General features: G+C 42.5%; 1 protein-coding gene across 1 annotated transcript in view; it reads right to left on the bottom strand.

The window, feature by feature from the left end:
* The window catches only part of HMCN1 (hemicentin 1), a 324,395-nt gene extending 303,482 nt beyond the window's left edge, over nucleotides 1-20,913 (bottom strand). The window contains exon 1 of the mRNA XM_039483793.1: nucleotides 20,239-20,913. Coding sequence (XP_039339727.1) covers nucleotides 20,239-20,527 — 289 coding nt within the window. The 5' untranslated portion in view covers nucleotides 20,528-20,913. The remainder of the gene's footprint in view (nucleotides 1-20,238) is intronic.
* Between the last annotated feature and the right edge of the window lie 293 nt (nucleotides 20,914-21,206).

The following is a 21,206-nucleotide window of genomic DNA, read 5'->3' as shown; positions in this document are numbered from 1 at the left end:
TCCTGAATGGAATCCCTCTCTCAGTCTGACCTCACAACTCCTTTGAGTACTGGGTTTGGTCCAAACCCTTAGGACAACGTTTCCTGCCTTCTTGGCTGCGACTCCTTTAAGTGGCAATGGAATGGCTTTTCTGGACCATAAATGGAGCTCTGGGAGCATACCTGCCAAATGTAATTCATCTGGAGTGACAGTGACAAATTGGGTCAAGGTGCCTGTATCTAATGCACAGGACTATGAGTGAGGACTCTGGGGCTCCATTCCCAGCTCTACCACTGGGAAAGTCACCTAAGCTCCCTGTGCCTCAGTTCACCCATCTGTAATATGAGACTAATCCTATGGCTGTACCTCCCAGTAGGTGAAAGTACCCTAAGATCCCCATATGCAAGTACTCTCATTAATTTATTATTAGCTGAGAGGGAGGAAGAGACTGACTGGATCAAGAAGCACTCCCTCGCTTCACACATTCACATCTGCAAAAATGTCACACAAGGAACTACTTAGAGCATGGCATCTAGGTATAGACAATGCCTCCCAGAACCCCGCAGAACAGCCAGATCCTTGCCTTTTCTCTATCCCTTTTTGGGGTGGCCAGCACCTGCTGGAGTGTTAGAGGGTGCAGCACTTGAGCTCAGGTATTAAAATGGTGCTGCGTGATTCCAAATAAGATCAGGGCCCCACTGGGCACGTTGTTTTACAAGACAAGACAGCGAGAGGGTGAAAAGGAAAACAGAGGCACAGAGAGACAAAGGCAGCGGCAGAGATAGAACCCAGGTCTCCTAACTCTCAGTCTGGTGGCTCTGGCCAGTAAGATCCTGATCCAGAAAGGTATTTAAGCATGTGCTTAACTTTAAGCATTTAAAATCATTGATACCAATGGGGTTACTTGCGTATTTAAAGTTAAGCACTTGCTTAAATACTTTGCCGGATTAGAGTCTAGATTACTAGCTCCCACACAGCAGTAGTGAGGCCACAATCTGCTTTTGGGTTAGTTAATAAAAATACATATCATTAGAGGGGACAAAAATCACAGTAAAGATTCATTTTGAGCTATTCTTCACAAGACAAACAACATACTTTTTTCCTAAACTGCCTTTTTTCCTTTTCCCTTCCTTTTTCTCCGAACAATTAGAAGCCCAAGATTACATTGGTTCAATGAGCTACATCACGACCTCACTAACTAAACAAAAAACTCTGTCCTTGGAAAACAGACTCGGACATACCATTGTGCACTTAAGAGAACTCAGGAAATGTTTCAGTGATATTCAGCATCCCCAGAGACGCTTAACTTCAGCTCATGAAAATACACTAGTGTCTAAGGCATGAAAATTACAATGGCTTCCTGTATACACCCCCTCTAGGTCATGAATCTAATTTAAACAACATGGCAGGAATCCAGCAATAACCTATGGTCATGGATTAGAGCGCTTATCCTGAGCATGCTAACCTGGACTTCTTTCTGTGTCTTTTTTCATTTAACTGTGAAAACATTTTCTCCCTCTTAAGTAACTGATGTTAGTAATTCAATTCACTCCACTACAGCAGGAATTTTCAGTCTGAAAAGAAGGAACAAAATTCTCTGCTTTCAGTTACATATCAGTGTACCTGAAAAATAACTCTACTGATTGTAATGTTGTTACCCCAGACTTACGCTGGTGAAACTGAGTACAGAATTTGGCCCTATTTCAAGTTGTTTCTTTGCCATGAAGTGTGTATTAAGGACTGCTGACTTGTTACAACATTCTATGAATTTTAAAAAAAAACTGACTTCGTGTTTTGTAGCGCTGCAGCTAGAACAATAGCAGACATAAAAGGAGAAGGGAATGTTACAGTCATTCTGAAAAATGGTGCCCAATTACAAAGGAGGAAAGTTACAGCTAACCCTCCATTTAGACCTCAGTCCCACAATGGACTCTGCATGGGTGGACCCCCTAAACCCATGTGCAGCCCTGTAACTTCAACAGGGCTCAGTCCCTGGAGCTACCCGAAAAGTGTCAATTCCAGGGCAGGAGCTTAGTTTGCAATTGTTTCCTCACACACTTGTTAACATCCTCTTCACACTTCATATGCATCAGATGCAAGTTTTTCTTTGAGAGTCATGTTACGTGGTACAAAGGCCCCAATCCTGAAAACACCTATGCATTTGAGCTAAATGTAAGTAAAATTATGCCCAGGCTGGCAGAGGCCTGTGGGTAATGAGTCCACCACTATGGGGGATATAGATTAGACAGACAAATCAGGTAATTAGATTAGACTACTGAACATAAATTCATTATTTTCAGCCCTGTTTTGCTGTGGGATATATGCAACTTTTCTCGTTGGCTTGGTGTCTGAGAATGTCGTTTTCATATTATCCTGCATACTACCATTAATACCCTGCAGATTAAAATCTGTGGTTAAATATATTTTAGGAGGAGAGCTGTAACTAGAGCAGAACTAGATAATTCCACTCTGAGCTTCTTGGAACAGAAGGAGATTACCAAAGGCAGTCATGATGGAAGAGCATATCAGATACATTGCAACCGGCTCATATATCTTAATAATAGACCTGGGGTCCCGCAGCCGTCTTGCATTTGTAAAAAGCTTGTAAAGTGTGTGTCATGTCCCCCCACTTCTGACTTATCCCCATAAAGAATAACAGCCTACTACGGCCAACTAATTAGGTTACTCCTTCAATTCTAGTGGAAGGGAATGTGCTTTGGCACTGAAGATCATAGACTCAAACCCTAATGATGGCCTGCACTACAGGCAGTTACACATCAATATTTTAATACTGGGTTTAAGATTAGCCAAACTCCTAGAATGGATTAGCAAACGACTACACCAAGCTTCATGTTAAGGAGGGAGAAAAAGTGTTCTCCTTAACCTATGAGGATAGGACAAGAAGCAATGGGCTTAAATTGCAGTAAGGGCAGAAACTTCCTATCACAGTGGTTAAGCACTGGAATAAATTTCCTAGGGAGGTTGTGGAATCACCATCATTGGGGATTTTTAAGAGCAGATTAGACAAACACCTGTCAGGGATGGTCTAGATAACACTTAGTCCTGCCTTGAGTACAGGGGACTGGACTAGTTGACCTCTCGAGGTCCCTTCCAGTTTTATGACTTTATGTTAGGACATAGCATAGTTAACTGCAGCGTCAACCCAGGTTCTTAAAGGGTTATAGTCCAAAACCCCACTACTGTCCATACACAAAAACCTTTTACCCACATTTGGAGTTGATTTTAATCCAACCTAATTTACCTGATTAGGGGTGTGGGTTAGAGCCCAGACTCTATTTTCACTCCAGCTGGGTCATGCCTACTTTCCAGAGAAGACCCAGGCTAAATCACTCAAGTGCTGATAGTTTTCCAATGCCTTCCTACAATTCCCCCTGAAGGGCAAATAAATTCTTCCACAAATAACTGAGAGAGAATCCCAGATCCTCTCAGTACAAAGAGCTATAGGAAGCCAGGAGCACTCTGTGCCTGAAAACCCTGGTCTGGCTCTGTGGAATTTGATAGGCCAAGGAGCCCCCTACAAGTGACTTCAAATGACAGAGTCATTGGGAGTCTGGCCTGAGTGAGTTGGAATTGAGCACACTCATCCAGAGGCAAAATTCAAATGGGGCCAGGGTTTACATATTTTCAACAAATAGAAACAATGGAAGTTCTATACAGCATCAACGGAAGTAGCATGAATGATGCTAAGAACAAACAAAGTTTATTCCAATTACAGAATACAAATCTTGAATAGGTAATGGACAAATCAACAGCTCATCAAATAATAGACAGCAAAGAGCAAACTTGTAAGAGGATAAAATATGAGTATTATAAATCAGAATAATAAACCTAAACAGGAAATTCCAAAGACTGCCACCAGCTATGAATGAACCATACATAGTACTGTAATTCATGCATAAAAATGCATCCTTCTCAGCAGCAGCAAATAAAGTGCATGCAGCTGTCAGACCAAATTAACAGGAGAAAGCACAGTTCCTCAGTCTATCCTGATCCTCTTAACAAAATTGTCAATTACCAAAGCATAGAAAGTAGATCAAGTAACACTGAAAGCCTCTTTTATCAGTTGCAGCTTTTGTCATCCGGGATCTAACAAACATATGTTCCCAATATTTCCCTTGATGAATGTGTCTCCTTCAAAACCAAAACACAGAACATATGCCAACACCAAATCTTTGATTGGAGAACACATACCAATTAGTCTTTGGTTTCTTTTTCCTATCTGTAGGTTTCCCCCATTACATTTGTCAAGCCACTTTCAAAATCAATTTACTAAATCAAATTTCTGCCCCTTCCCCACCAAGTCCCCTTGGCACTGACCTCTTGGTTATCTGATTCCTAATCAACTACCTCACCTAATTAAGGGCCAGATTGAATACACTAATTCACCACTGGGCTTCTGTATAAGCCTGTGTGTGTTTTTTGGAGGTCTGCCACAACTTTACCTAAGTTTCCATGGCAGAGATGCTAGATGGCATTTTGACTGAATCTGGCCCCAATACCAAGGTCATTCTGCATTACCTTTGAGCCATGCTTATTTAAAACTCTCAGTAAAATATTAAAGGAATCGTCACCAATCCCTCTCATCTCCCTCACACTAAAAAAATAGATAACTAAAAAAATCAGACTTCTAAATTAACTTGTATATTTGAGGACCTCCAGTTGTAGCCACCATGGGCTGTGATCTTGAGAGATCTCATAAGATAAATAGAGTTAGACACAGTGGAAGAAAAGCTCAAGTACTGCAGAAAGTAAACTCAGGGCTTGGCTACACTTGCAGGTGTGCAGCACTGGGAGTTACAGCTGTCTTCGTACAGCTGTGTAGGGAAAGCACTGGAGCGTGGCCACACTGACAGCTACCAGCACTGCAGTGTGGCCACATTTGCAGCAGTGTTGGCAGTGGTGCATTATAGGCAGCTATCCCAGCATTCAAGTGGCTGCAACGTGCTTTTCAAAAGAGGGGGGTGGGTTGTGACAGGGAGCGTGCGGGAGAGAGAGAGAGTGGATTTTTGGAGCCGACACTGTCAGCTCCCCGCCTTGCAAATTCTGACCACTTCCCTGACCCCTCATTCACTCTTAAATGCAAATAGCCTGCAGACCAGATAAGCAGCTGCTCCAACGGACTTCCCCCGCCGCCGTGCTGTTTCTCTCCTCAAGCAAACACTAGCTGTGGACATTCATCCCCCTGCCTGCCTCATTCACAGCAAACAGGAGCTGTGTTTGTTTTTTAGATAAGCAGCTCCGGGAGCCCCGAGTTCACAACAAAACAAAGAGAGGCTTCATAAGAAAACAAAGAGAGTTCTTTAGTTAAAAGCATTATGGGAAAATTCTGGAGGTCAGTTACAGCATAGAAAGATTAATCACTGTTTACACTGGCACTCCAGCGCTGCAGTCGTTATTCCCCAGGCAGACGTGGAGTACAACCAGCGCTGTAGCCAGGGAGATACAGCGCTGTATGTGCCTTGCAAGTGTGGACGGTGAGTGAGTTGCAGTGCTATAAAGCCACCACCAGTGCTGCAACTCTCCAGTGTAACCAAGCCCTTAGTGATTCAATGGGAGCTACTCTTCCCTCTGAGTTACCAACAAAATGGTGTTCCTTTGGGGTGTTAAAGGATTCTGTGCTAGCAGAGATGCCATCTTTCACAGAAGATATTAAATGGAGATCTCAACAATTTGCAGTCATTAAAGAATCAAGATTCCATGGCACTTCTTAGTAAGAGAGTTAACTTGGCCATACAGCAAACTGAATAATTACATTTTGTCTGCTTCTACATCCCATTGGTGATAGCATTCTTCGCTTTCTCTCCTACACTTGTGTAGTGTTGCAGTGCAATGTTAGCCAGTTGCTGAATTCCATCACAGAACTGGCTGACATGATTACTATATCTAATGTTTATGAAGCACCTTGGGATAAACTGATGTATACAGTCATACATATAATTTTCATTTGTAATTCCTTTTTGAATAGGTTTTACCTTTCCAATTAGAAAATGATAACTAAGGGAGAAATGGTGACTCCATTAAAGTCAAAGGCAAAACTCCAATTAATTAATGAGACCAGGATTTCATCCTAAGAGACTGATTTTCAGGTCCCTTCAAAATGCTCCAACAGCATAAGGAAGTGTGTAGAAATGTCCTCCTTAAAATGTCCCCTGAACAGCCTCCCCAGCCATGGTAGAGTAGACACAACTGCTGTATACCAGCACTGCTCCCAGCCCCTGATGTATGGGGTGGACTGGGGGCAAGTCTGGGTGTGGCTGGAGTAAACTGCCCTGTGACTACTGTTCTGCTTCCTAAGACTACTTATAGGGAGTCCTGGGATGCAGAGCATAAATTGGAGCAGTCCTGAGGCTGCTTCAGTTTACACTGGATTCCAAAATACAAGGAGTGCAGAAATGGCTCTAAATCACCTTTCTTCCCCCCATACCTGGCCCAAGGGCAGAATAGAGTAACTGAGCATCAGACCCTAAGTTTTAACTATTCTCACTGCTTGGTTTTTTTAGTATAACAAATGATCTTTTATGATATTTAACCTGAACTTCAAGTTTTTTTCCTTCACTGAGGGCTAATATTAATATCCCACTGCACAAGGCATTTCTGTTTTATTTTTGATAACTATCTTTCAGCAAATCTGCTGTAAGTGAAAGAGATTAGCAATTCAAGAGCCAAGTATTCTGTGGTTGATGGTCAGTACTTGCAAAATGCTACCCTCTTTCTTCATCATTTCCTTTAGAATATATCACTAAAAATGATTGTATGATGAACATTAATACCTTGATTGAAGTGAGAGATGGTATGTAATATTTATGCCTCCTGGCTCAGTGTGTTCACCTCATTGCTGTGCACTCTCATAAAACAATTATTGATTCCAGAAGTAAAAGGGACAATGTATATAAATCTCAGGGCAAGGAAAGCGTAAAGAGCTTTATTCATAGCTTGAAGGCAGCTGGGGCTTCATTTAAGGGGACTTCCTAAAAGAATAGAGAGACACCAATGCTCCAGGTCAGCCTGATTGACAGGGTGGGCTAGCTAATCAGGAGGCCAGGGTGGGTCCCATCCTCCCTGTGAGCTGGAATTGCCTGGGTCAGACAGAGTAGGGCTGAGCTAAGGAGAGAGCAGGGGCTCAAGCTGAGCTGGGGAACAGAGCTGTGCCAGCCAGAGGGACCAGAAAAGCAGCCCAGGAAGCAGGTCAGAGCTGGGCGCAGAGTCACGGAAGCAGCCCACAGAGCAGATCCTGTGGTGGGAACAGAGCTGCAGCCATGGGGCCAGAGAAGCAGCAGCAGCCGTGCTGAGGCAGAGTGAAGCTGGAGCTAGAACAGTGCAGCTGGGGCTGGAGCTGGAGCAGTCTGAAGCCAGGTGTGGTGAGCAACTGGGTCCGGCCAAGGGGGGGACCCTGGGCAAAGGGCCCAGCGCAGAAAGACACCCCAAGCCAAGGGTCCTTGCAGGCCAGACTGGGAGGGGGATCTTAACCCGACAGGGGGCTGATGTTGGGAAGAAGGGTCCCACCACCCAAAGCCTGGAGGTGTGTGGCCACCACCATTGCAAGTGTCCAACCCGCAGCATCCCTGCAGCACAGGAGGAGGCCTGGGACCTACAAGGAAGAGGCTGTGAAGTGCCCTGACATTCCAGCGACACTGTTTGTAATGTTCCCTGCCACAGAGCGGGGTGATGTCTTTCCCATTTTTCCTTATTCTTTTTTAAATTAATTGTTGATTAATAACTTGTATTTGCTTTAAATTGTATGTAATGATCAGTGGGTCAGGTAAGTGCCCAGTGCAGAGAGAGCACCCTGGAGTGGGGACACCCTAGCCTCTGTCCTAGGGGACCACAGCAGGGTTGGGGGTCGAGCCCCCCAGGAATCCTGGGCCCAGCCTTGTTGGGGTTACGAGGACTCTGCCAGACAGGAGAGTGGAAGGGGAGCCCTCAAGGGCAGGGAGGCTTCTGGGTAAAGGAAGTGGGAGTGAGGATTCAGATCCTTCTGCTAGCCCACTTCACCGGAGTAGTACAGAAGCCAGGAAAGTTCTCCACAATAGCGGGACCATTCCCCCGCTTACACTCCACACCTAACTTCTGTTCTGCATTTAACAAGAATCACTAGAGGTTCGATTTTATTACATGAGTGTGAGAGAGAGAGATTTCCCCCTCCGTACCCAATCCACAGAGGATATGAGTCTACTACAGCTCCCAAATAGGGGATTAAGGCCGTTAGCCATTCTTGCCAACGATTGTGAAATTATTGCAAGCAACACTATTTGTTCCTGCTGCAGGAGCTCAGGCAAAAACACAATAAGTTCCTGCCTTCATGCAATTTGTGGGGCACAAAATCAGAGAAAAAGAGATAATTCACTGCACTGGAAACCATGATGCTATGAATTCTAGCTCTTCCACTAATGCTGTTAATATTTCTGTGCCCTTCACAGCCCTTACTATTAAGCAAGCAAGGCCTTATTACCCCAAGGACATAACTATCATTTATCCATTTTACAGATAAGATAACTGAGAACTTGAACAAGGCTATTCTGGAAACAGAACTCTAATATAACAGACCCAAGTCTCATCCACTTTGCTACATTGCCTTTCAGAAGGAACGTGTCATATGTGCATGTGTAAGTCACACTAATACAGTGTGGCTCTGTGTTGTCCTTTAAAGGCTAGGCCACAGATAGAGATTTTTGACTCTGCTACTGCCTCCACACTAACATTTGTGGTTCTTCAGCTCAAGTGGGAGGGGCCAATGTTTTTAAAACCTGACTCAGTCCTCACTAATGATCCAAACAGGGGTTTTGTTATACTTGGATACAACCCTTACACTAGTGTTTCTCAATGACCGGTCTGTGGACTGGCGCTGTTCCTGAGAGCTCCCTGATACAGTTTAGGAAGGCAGCAAGCAGAGCCCTGGTATCAAAAAGGTTAAGAAACACTGCCCTAGACCACCTTCTGCTCCTAGAGCCAGGAATTCGGATGCCCAGTGTTCCACTGCTGTCTCCCAAACACTTGTCACGTGACTTTGCTGGTGGATTACATGTTTCTCTCTATGGGTTGGCCCACATAGAGTATAACAGAATGCCTTCCCACACACCACTTACTCCTATAGCAGAAGTGGAAAAGGTCTTGAGATACAAATCCTGCTTGTGGTGGAAAATAAAAGTTAGTGTTAAGACTCTGTTTGAATGATTGTATATTGCACAACACTACTTAGAAATGAATTTGATATTTTAGTGTTGCATATTTAGTGTTTGAACTTTGGCTCATGGGAGCTTTTAAGAACAGGATGTGGCATTTAATTATACAGTGTGGTTGAAACTGAGAACATACATGGGAGATCTTGCCTGTGTACCCAAGGAGATGCTACTTGTTTAAACTCCAGAAACTTGATTTAATAAACATATTTTCAGAAAGCAAACCTCATTCTCAAAGCTGTAACATTATAATGAGTGGGGTTTGGATGCCTCAGGCATTGCTAATGACCTACCGAGCCTTTCACTTATAGGTCACCAGTTTGAATCCAGCACAGATGAGTATGACGACACCTATGTAAGGTGAGTTTGGTGGACAATGGTTCTAAATTCCATGTCACAAATTCATCATGCTGTTTCGCATTAAAATGAAAGTTCTTCATGGTAGGAACTGCATACAGAGCCTAGCCAATGGGACCTGGATCTCTAGCAAGAACAGAGGCCAAAATCTTACTTATGAAAAATTTGCAAAAGTTGGCAACAATGTAATTGTCACAAACCTTTAGGCTGTGGGCAGAGAGAGTTCAAAAATCAGAAGACAGACCCAAAAACATGATTTAACTTTTTTGGACAATCTCACAAAATGTTGGGTCTGCCTCATGATTTTTGAACTTTTGGTGTTGGCAATAATGTCTTTTGCTCAAGCTGTAGAGGTTCCTGCTTTTAGATCTGGAGTACCTAGGTTAAACCTCTTGGGATGACCAAGATGATGGCCATCCTATTATACACCAGTATCACAAAGGCTTCAGTAAAGGATTAAATTAAGGTCACCAAACATTTACTGTTTATCACAGAAATTTCAGAAGAGATGGACAGGATATGTAGATCCTGTAGTATATCCCTTCACCTGATCAGAGTTATTGTCCACAGTTACAGTATAGTAGGATTAAAAATACCAGAAATCTTTTTCTTATACATGTTTGATCCTCAAAGGGTGAAAGTCAATGATTAATAAAAATATGTGAATGGGCTCCACTTTGAGTCCTAGGGTAGCTGAACATTTCTGCTGAACTGATCAGTAGTGAAATAATTAACAATCCCGACTAGGGTGAACAGATGTCCCGATTTTATAGGGACAGTCACGATATTTGGGGCTTTTTCTTTTATAGGTTCCTATTACCCCCCACCCCCATGCCAATTTTTCACACCTGCTGTCTGGTCACCCTAATCCCGACATTCAAGCAAACTTAATTAGATTTCAGATTTAGCACCTTTTGAGCTGAGTTCTTGTTTCAACCTAATCAGCAGCCTCAGTAAGACAGCATTGCACTGCTTTACATTTGGGAAGTTATCTTTTAACCATTAATGGACAAAAACTTAAAAATACCGTTCCAAGGACACTCCTTGCCCTAACTGTGCTTCCAGTGAAGTCAATAATAAAACTTCCATTGAATTCAATGGAAGGAGGTTTAGGCCACTCCTGCAAATTTCTGAAAAAAACTCACCCATAAAGCTTAATTCTTCAGAAACTTCTAGGGCCACCAGAGAAGTGCTGGTCAGGAGAATTAGTTAGTACAGCCTGAATCTGACCCCTTATAATGAGTAGCTAAAAACTAGTGTCAGAACAATCACACCACACTTGTTAATTTATCAGTCATATTTTATTCATTATATAGTTTAGCTATATAACAACTCATATTTATATTGATAAAAGCAGTATTTGAATTGAGGGGAGAGGGAAAAAAGGTGATTCCTCTGCCTCTAGTGAAGTTTAGACCTCACTCTGACAGCTATGCCTGGGGTAATTTTTATGCTTGGCTCACACATATAGTTCTGGATAATACACCAGATTCCCCACATATCAGGCATTATCAAAACTTTTCCCCACAAGAACCTATCCCTGAGACCTCTTCTGCAAGCACTTTATTCTTTCTATATAAATATGTATCAAACAATTTAGCCTACTTAGTAAGGGGGAAAGATGTCCTGAATGCAGAGGGAAACAGCTCCTGTGCAACAGAGAACACTCGCAGTGGAGTGTACCAGAATGTGAGAACTCAAGCTGGTGTCTTCGGTGGCTGATGGACTGGAACTCCAGTTTGCACATAAGCACTCTAGAGCAGGAGAATGAGTTAGCAAAATATGAGAGAGGGTGCCACATGACCTGTCCGCCTAGAACGTGCATGCAGGTTGCACCGGTCTTGCTTAATCTCTCTCTCACACAGAAATCTTGATGTCTCACTTTTTTTTTTCCATGTACAAGAATAACTTGAGGCTCTCTGGTAGCTTTACTCCACAACATCAAGGTCAAAAGAACCTCACCCTCACATCACTGCATCTGTTTGCAGGCCTCGAAGCCATTGTCCCAGCTTTATTACAGCATCCTGAATGGTTCTTTCCACTGCCACACATCAGGATGCAAAGAAAGCTTGTGCTACAACACACTGTTGCACATAAAAGACCAATCCCAGTATACTCTGAAAACTCATCCATACATCTATTCCCACTGAAATTGCTAGTTCTAGGGATGCAACAGGGATATAGTGCATTAACTAAAATGCTATACAGTTATATATCAATCCATTTTCCTGCTCCCCACTAAAACATAAGGACTGAGGTTTGAAGTGTTTCCCTCTGTGACGTTCTGTACTTCGGGGGAACACCCTACACCCCTATGTTCATTCTTATAATATGAATGCAAAGTTTGTCATGTCGGGTGTCTTTGGAAGGCTCATGATGTACTGAGCATTGTTGTTATGGTAATGTTATAGTAGTAATTGTTATTATAGTAATGTTATAGGTTGTAATTTCACGTATATAGTTATGAGGCAGAAAATGTGTCCTCACAGCTTAAAGCAAACCCAGGCAAAAACTCTCCAGGGGCAGAGGGGCAGTTCACACCTCATCAGGGCATGTATGGGACAAACCAAGCCCAGCCTCACAGGAACAAAGGACACTGGCCTGGACAACAACAAAGGATCTGTTGGACTCTCGAGTGAGTCATCCCTCTTCCTTTGGTCAGTTTGGGACTGCGATGAGGTAATGCTCACCTGACTCTGAAGGGAGGGAGGCAAAGCCAAGAAGGAAGAAAGGACATGATAAAATGGAGAGACATTTGCCATGCTCTTCCTCTCTCTTACACCTCCAGCTACAGACCTCACCACTAAGCGACTGAAGTGCTGATCAAAGGGGAGAGCCTGGCTGAAGGGCAACCAGCCAGCCTGTGGCGAGAAGCATCTAAGTTTGTAAGGGCACTGAAAGTGTTAAGATCAGCTTAGAATGTGTTTTGCTTTTATTTCATTTGATCAAATCCGACTTGTTATGCTTTGACTTATAATCATTTAAAATCTATCTTTGTAGTTAATAAATCTGTTTGTTTATCCTACCTGAAGCAGTGCGTTTGGTTTGAAGCGTGTCAGAGAGTCCCCTTGGGATAAGAAGCCTGACATGTATCAATTTCTTTGTTAAATTGACGAACTCATATAAGCTTGCAATGTACAGCGGTCATAACTGTACACTGCAAGACGGAGATTCCTAGGGTTGTGTCTGGGACTGGAGATATTGGCTAGTATCATTCAGTTGCACAATCCAAGGAGCAGCTTACATGCCAGATGCTGTGCGTGAACAGCCCAGGAGTAGGAGTTCTCACAGCAGAACAGGGTAAGGCTGGCTCCTAGAGTCAAGGATGGGCATGACCTAGCAAATCACTAGTCTGGATAACACCACGGGGAACGTCGCACCCTCCCCATGGGAACCCAAGGGAATTATGTTCAGAAAGTCCCCTCCATCTCTCCCAGGGGATAGAATAGGTAAAAGGCCTTCTTATCTAGGGTGCCTCTAATATACTTTAACCTCCTAAAGTAAAAGTGGCTTCATGCAGCCAATTTAAATGAGTTCATAAATAGCCTGAAAACTTTACTAGATACCCATTAGCCAGAGGACTATACCTCCTGGACAAAAGCTGATACAAGTGATGAGTGATGGCCCAAAATGGGAAAATTCAAGGCAACACACTGGAGATAAGCTGTCAGAGAAATTCTGAATACCACAGTAATACTGACAAGTCTCTTATTAATTTTATTTTGCTGTTGCTTGGGAAACTTATAAGCAACAGCAGAGGCAATGCTATTGTCTATTTGTAGACAGGAATACATTGGTTCATATTTGCAATCATAAGGGAATGCTTCTAAATCAAAGTTCAAATTGTGCAGAGATAGATGGCTTACTGTTACTCACTGGGGACAATATACCATTCATTATATGCAAGTGGATTTTTCAGCGCTGTAGTTGACACAAAGAAAGGTTCATACTTTACCATTCCTACACACAGCTTCACATCTCCCATTACAATTGATTAGGATACACTGCAGCACTTTTTCATTTCAAAACTATGAAACCTTTTAATTCAGTGCCACTAAAAGCAGGGCCGGCTCCAGACACCAGCAAAACAAGCAGGTGCTTGGGGCGGCACATTTCTAGGGGCGGCATTCTGGCGCCGGCCATCATAGGTGCCGACTCCGGGGCATGGGGAAAAAGTGCCCCTGCCAACGCAGCTCGCCTCTGCTCTGCCTCCCCCTGCTCCCCTGAGTGTGCCGCTGCCACTCCACTTCTCCCTTCTCCCTCCCAGGCTTGCTGCACACGAAACAGCTGTTTCGCGCAGCAAGTCTGGGAGGGAGGAGAAGCCGAGTGGCGGGTGCTCGGGGGAGGCAGCGGTGGTGGAGCGGAGGTGAGGTGGAGCAGGGAGTGGTTCCTCTACCCCCCGTTACTTCCTGCGCCCCCCCCACCCTAGCTCACCTCCGCTCCGCCTGCTCCCCTGAACGCGCCGCTGCTCCGCTTCTCTGCCCTCCCTCGCCTGAGAGGGATGGGGGGAGAAGCGGAGCAGCGGCGCACCCAGGGGAGCAGGCGGAGCGGAGGTGAGCTAGGGCGGGAGGGTGCGGGGGGGGGCCCAGGAAGCAATGGGGAGGGGAAATGTGGCACACCTGGAGGAGGCGGCGGGGCTGGGGATTTGGGGAAGCGGTGGAGTTTGGAAGGGGGAAGGGGGGCACAAAAAAAAGGAGGGGCGGCCAAATTTTGTTTTGCTTGAGGCAGCGAAAATCCTAGAGCTGGCCCTGACCAAAAGGTCTGTTTTATGCCTTGTGTTGTCCCCAAGACATATAATCATGTATCCAAAAAGAACCCTCCTATGGCCTTCTGAACATGCTCCAAACTATTGTATAGCACAGCAACCAATACATTGTAATGGCAATGCCAGCCAAAGGTATGTCAAAGTAATGACACTGTAAAGTTAAACATGGGATTGTGACCATGCTCCTTTTCAGGATTAATGGGCAAAGCACAGAAGTGGGACTATTTGAGATGTGGGTTCTATCCGCAGCTCTGCCACAGATGATAGACCCATTATGTGACTCTAAAAAAGTCATTTAGCTTTGCTAAACCTCTTTCCCCATCTGTAAATTGGAGATAATACTTTCCTACCACCTATAGGCATGACATAAAACCTAATTCATTTATGTTTGTGAAGTGCTCTGAGAGCCTCAGATTGATGATCCTGCAGAAGTGCAAGATATTAATTAGCAAGGATGATCAAATTCACTAGAATGTTCACACAATCCCCAGTATGTGACATTATTACAGAAACACAACTTCTATCAAATTCTCAGGAGAAAATAAGACCCGTGTCTAAAACAAATACATATAAAAAGTTTTTCAATAAAATTGCATAAACAACAACAATTATTGGTTCTCATGTGGTCCAAAACATTCAAGTTAAACATACCAGAATTTACAAACAGAACATTGTATTCCATTTCTGAGGAGTTGGGTTGGGAGTGGGAACCTTCCTAAACATTTGGAGCCTAATTTTAAAATGTGCTCCTTTTATAAGAAGATCTGGAATCTGGGTGTCACATTAAGGTGCCATATTTATAACTGGGCTACCTTTAAAAATACAAGATGTGTACGACATATTGTTCATGTTCTCTCAGTTATATATCTAGTGCACTAGCTGAAATTTATATTTCATGGTAAAGTAATTATCTTACCTTCATTTTTCCTTGTAAATTAAGATAAAATTATGATTGTTTATTCTTTAAAACAGACATTCACTAAAAATATTTGTTTAAAATACAGCCAGAACTACATGGGACCAAATTCCATTCTGGTGTGACTCCACTTGCTTTAACAAAGTAGCACCAAGAATTAATCTGTCCCATTAGGCTCATTTTCCATTCCAAAATTCCTTAATGGCATAAAAGAGTGAGCTGGCTGGCCACAGTCATTAAATACAGGCATTCTGGATCTGGTCCTACTCCCACTGAACTCAATGAGAGTTAACTAGTGGGATGTCAGAACCAAACACAGACAACTGCAAAAGTAGTCTTTGATCTTGAGCTTTAGTTCTGATGCAAAATTTCCCTGTGCCAACCCTCCTTAATTTAGTTTTGTAATAAAATTTTGCCATGGGATATAAATGTTTGCTGGAGATTTCTTTGTCAATAGCAACCTGCACAGTCTATGCAACTTCTACTTTCTTCTTTAGGCACTGGCAAACTGATTGCCAAACCCCACTCAGATATACTGGATGCTTCACAAGTACATGGAACTTAACACAGTGGCTAGTTATTATCAGAAGGCAGGTCTGGTGTTAAAAGAGAGGTGGAATGGGATTGATCAAAACAACCCAAAATTTCAATGGAGGGGTAGGGTACAATCAGAACCTAAATCCAGAACTTAGTTTTGTTGGGACCACCATTCTGGACCAATCCAAATCCAGATTCCAACTCTCAAACTATAGGTATTCAATATCTCTCTAAATAGGTCCCATCTCTAGTGGTTAATTTTTTCTCTTCTACAAGGGGACAGTCGTTTGGCTTAGGTGTTATTAAAACTCTATTCATCTCCACCACCTCAAAACCACATTGTGTCCATACATTTATACTGCAGCACTGAGATAACATATAACATACTGTAAATATATTACCATTTGTGTCAGAGATGGCAGGACTTTTAAAGAACTCAGAAGTCATTTGATAGTTTGTGTGTCAGAAATGGATAAGCAGGGCACAATCTTTCTTTTTAATGAACATTTACTTGATGTGATGCACCAAATAACTTTTTCTTAAAAAAAAAAAAAAAATTATGACTGACAAGACTGGATTTTCCTAATAAGCATGGGACACAGGAAGATCCTCAAAGTCTTTCAAATGACATCACATCTGAGTTTTTTTGTTTATGCCTTCACAACGTCTACAGTAACACTTTTATAAAACATTACAATTCTTTCCTCAGCAATACATTTAGGTGACCTAAATGTTACATCTATCCCAGAAGTGCTGTAGGAACTGCTTCTAGTGAAGCTCTATGCAGTAGAAATATGTAAGTCAGCCTTCTCAATATTGATTCTAAATTCTGCCGACCAATTCTGTACAAAATTGTTCTGTGCAAACCTGTTATGAAAAAGGCCTTGTGCAGAGAAACAAAAGGCACTCCCGTGGTTTTCTTCATCTATCATGTACCCACTCCACATCGACTTAAGAGGGCCTCTTTTTGAGCCAATTGATACTACTTTTTGAAACTGGTCCAGACAACAGCTGGATTAATCTGGGTATATGAAGCAGAGACACGCAAGAGGACAGATTGTTGGAGATCTTTGGTGAACACTTTCCTCCCTCAGCATCTACAATGATCGTCTCTACTTAATACCTGGTTATCTGAGTCTGGTTGGACCACTTCACTAGCCAACATGGGACAAGCTGTACTAAAAGTGACTGAATCCAACAGAGCTCAGTGTATACTATGTAATGTGACCTCAGGAACAAACTAATATACACAAGGCCAAATTCAGCCCAGCTGTAATAGTATAACTCCACTGGAAGAAATGGCATCACATCAGGTATGAATCTGGCCTATAAGATCTGATGCTTTGAGGCACTAAGTGTCTTCAAAACACACTAAAGCTCTGCATTTCACAGGAACAAACCTCCAATAAGATAAATGCAAATTAAAAAATTCCAACAATAGCTAAATTTATAAGACAGGGATGGTCCAGTTACTTATCCAGTAGTCCATCCAGATCATGACATGTAAAGACAGTGGAAGTCTTTGAAGATGAAGGTCTAATTACCTATTGCATTCATACTGTGGTCCCACACTCCTTGCAGGACACCAGTTGGAAAGGATACATAATAGACACCACCACCTCACAAAAAAAGAAGAACTAGCCAGTTTGTCTATCTAGCAGATGAGCATAAGGCAAATCACAGAGTGGAATCATTCAAATCTTAAATAATGACCAGACAGGCATAACTTAAAGAATCTCCCATAGCCACCTCTTCACCTAACAGTATTTAAAAAAGAATAGCACTAGATATGGGCCAAGAAATGGGACACGATGCAGTCTGAGAGCCAGTGATCTTTATTCTAGATTTGTAGAAATTCGACTCTGTACTAGATCCACAAGATTAGTGACCAATTCTGGAACACAGAGTTTCTTAACCATCTTCTGAAGCACCTGGTATTGGCCACTCTCAGCGATAGGATATTGGACTTGACACATCAGAGTTTGATCAGATATGGCAATTGCTGCATTCCTATGATTCAAGGTAGAAGCCAATATGGGAGAAATTGCTATTGGCTTGTGTGTGTGTGGGGGGGGAGGATTACAGAAATAGAGTTTTCAAAAATTATTGTAGATTTAAGATGACAGTATTTATTTTCCATTTTAAAACATTCACTAAAGTGGACCAAATGATCACTTTGTACAAAATCTTGACCTCCAAGGCTATATGTGGAAGTTGAGCTTTCATCTAAAGATGCAAAACAGATTATAATAATATAAAATTTGATACTGCAAACAGGTTTTGCTGTATGCTTTCCAATTTATAAGGGTTCAATTATCATTTTAATTACTAAATGAAATGTTAACATTTAAGTAATCAAGGAAAGGGATTTCCTGGGGGGTCAAAGGAAAGAGACAACAAGGGGAGGGGGCTTCCTGGGTTTTGGGAAAGAAAGTGGCACTGGAGTTGTGGTTCCTGTGCATTGGGGGGAGCAACAAAGAGGGATGGAAGACAGAGGTGGAAAACCAGACGGAAATGAGAGCAAGGAGAGTGCAGAGACAGTGAAAAAAGGAGGGGAGTGAGAGACTGTAAAAGGAAAAACCATAGGGAAGAGTAGGCAAAAGGAATAGAGTGACTGAGGGAGAGAACACAAAGGGGAATGGGGATTGGAATGAAAAGAGGATTTATGGAAATGAGACTTAAAAGTAACCTGCAATACAAGCAAAGCATTGAAAGAATCACTGAAATATAAGTTGGGTGTCCTACCCAAAGCTGGGGAGGAGCAAAGGGAAGGAGCAAATCTATACTAACTTTTTTTTAAATGTCTTTGCCTGACAAAAATTACCATCCTGCTTCTGGGTTTGAGAAAAGTCTTCCAGAACAAATCATCCTAAAAAGCAGAGTAACTGGTTAGCTGCTACAGTGAATCACACTAGGGGGGGATTTTGTCTGTTTAGAATGCATTTGGTCAATCTTCCACTGAAAAGTAAAAGTTTTAAAATTAAAAGGCAAGAAAATCAAAAGGGAACTGTCAACCTGAAATCCAGATTTTTTTTAAATGACATAAAGTTGTTTCAGACTCTACAGTCAACCCAGAATGCCCTCAGCTGATTTTTGTGGCTTTACAATCACCATATCCTATTTTTAAAAAGTGTGTGTTTCAGGCAGCACCAGGAAGACAAAGGAAACTGACTGCCTTCACAGAAGAAATAGTGAAACTGACAATTTTCATAGAAGGCAGTCTGATATCATGATGGACCACCTTATGAAAACATAGTAAATATAAAAATGCACCAAATAGACAAACTGAAAAAAGAAAACATGAATTTTTCAATAATCTTTCAGCATTATAAATATTAGCTGTTATTTTTGACAATATCAGGTAAACATTTTGCAGGCAGATATCTTGGAGGGGATGGTTCTCTTTTTTACATTGATGGCGTCACTCTAAAAGCACCTAAATATCTGAAATAGGGGGAAGGGAGTCTTACCTGAGTTCCCGTGACTGATTCCTAGAATGTTGCAATCTGAAGTGTCTCAGAGGAAACTAGAACCAGGAAACTCGTGTTCTAAAACTGATTTTTTTGGTTTGGGATTTTGTTAAAAAAAAGTTTGGTTTGAACTTCTGTGTGCTGGCTACTCCATATCACAGCCTAGGGGCATCCAGTTCCTATTTCCTTTTCAAGTCACTAAGAGAGGTTTGACAAGGGAAGAGGAGAAAGCCAGAGAAAAGGGATAGGAAAGGGACAGAAAACAGATACTGAAAAACAGGAAGGCAAGATATACAGCAGAAAGGAAAAAAAGTGGAATGAGGGAAAGACATGAGCAGCAGAAGCACCACAGTAGAATAGCTACTTGTTTCACAGAAAGCTTGTTGAAGAAGTACACAAAGACTACAAACAAATGTGTGATTTTATCAGAGGAGGCAGGAGACATGATTCTGTGGGTGTAGGTAATGGAACTCTGTAGTCTAAAATTCTTTTTATGTTCTTTAGTAGGACAAAGTCTAGTTTTAACATAAAATGGCTTTTGCGAGAGCAATACTGGATCCTTTCAAAGTCTGTGTGCCTGTGCATGTTTTAAAATCAATTTGTGTGTATCTGATGGGGAAATACAGGCATATTCAGCACTCAGAGGTGACAATCCATATGTGCGTATGCACATGACAGGAGGGAGGGAGTTAACACAATGTAACTTGTTATTGGAAAATTATTCTGGTTGAGAATTCCATATAAAAAGGGTGACAGACATTAAACAAAATATGTATGCACTGATCTTCGAAAGTGCACAAAGTTGCCTTTTATTTTTTATTTCATTTCCAAGGAGAATTCTGTGCTCTGTGCTACTTGCTCACCCTTTTTTTTCTAAAATGTGGTTGCAACCCTCTGCCTTTACATATTATATACTGCATTTACTTAATTCAGCAGATGACACCAAAATCTTAACACACATACATGCACACACATGGATCTTCCCAGTTAATTGGACTTGGAAAAATATTTCCTTACCTGGATCATGGAAAGGCACCAAAGCAAAGTTGTAAAGTGGTTTCTTAGGTCTTTTCAGAGAGGTTTCCAAAATTTTAGATGCTCCTTCAATAACTTGAACTAAGTCATCATACATAGAGCCAGTCACATCAAACACAAATGCCAAGGTGGATGCTCCCTCTGGGATTTCTTCAGCTCTGGGCTCCTTCTCTGCACTGGCATCTTGTGCATAGCAAGAAGAAAAGAGAGCCAGCAAGAATACTATGCAGAATCCCACTCTCCAGGTGGGGATATTTCCACGGGAAATCATTTTTCTCCCCAGTGCCTAAGCAGCGTGCTTAGTACTCACTAAGTGTCAGAGGGCTTCCACTGCAGTGGAGAAATACATTTGAACTTTTAAAAAAACAAACAAAACAAAACCTTTTCTGCACAACTTAGATCTGAGTTGCTATTCCCCCTACACCCACACACTCCACCAGACCTTTGAGAGAGGGAGGGAGAGGGATGCAGCAGCTTTTGTTTGTGTGTAGTTTCTGGTTTCTCTCCCTTTCCTTTCTACTTGTCTGCAGGACTTTTGTAGTGTTTCATGGAGTGAGGGGCGAGAGTCCCATCCATGCCCTACTGTGTTTGTTGCTGCTGCTGTTGGAATCTTTGGCAGGAGGCAGAGAGGCGCTCCCAATGTGCTGCTGCTGCTGCTGCTGCTGGAGTCTTTGGCCAGAGCCTGAGGTTCCCAACTGCTGCTGTGAGACACAAGGAGCGGATGCCTAGCCCAGCCTCAGCTTCCCATTGGTCACCCGTTCTCCCCCTGCATTTGCCTTAGAGGCCCTTTTTTAGGGAGACTTTTAAAAATGTTTATAGGGTCACTTGAGTGCCACAGAATCACTTGGAGCAAAACCTTCAGTGATAACAATAAAAGCAGGACTGAGCCATAAGCAGGAAATTCGCCCCAGATGTGTGGTTTCCCCACCACTCTGTGACAGTCAAGGGAG

This window comes from Mauremys reevesii, linkage group 8 (assembly GCF_016161935.1).
Source record: "Mauremys reevesii isolate NIE-2019 linkage group 8, ASM1616193v1, whole genome shotgun sequence".
Taxonomy (NCBI): Eukaryota; Metazoa; Chordata; order Testudines; family Geoemydidae; genus Mauremys; species Mauremys reevesii.
The sequence above is the reverse complement of the archived record's forward strand: the minus strand, read 5'-3'. Positions and strand labels throughout refer to the sequence as shown.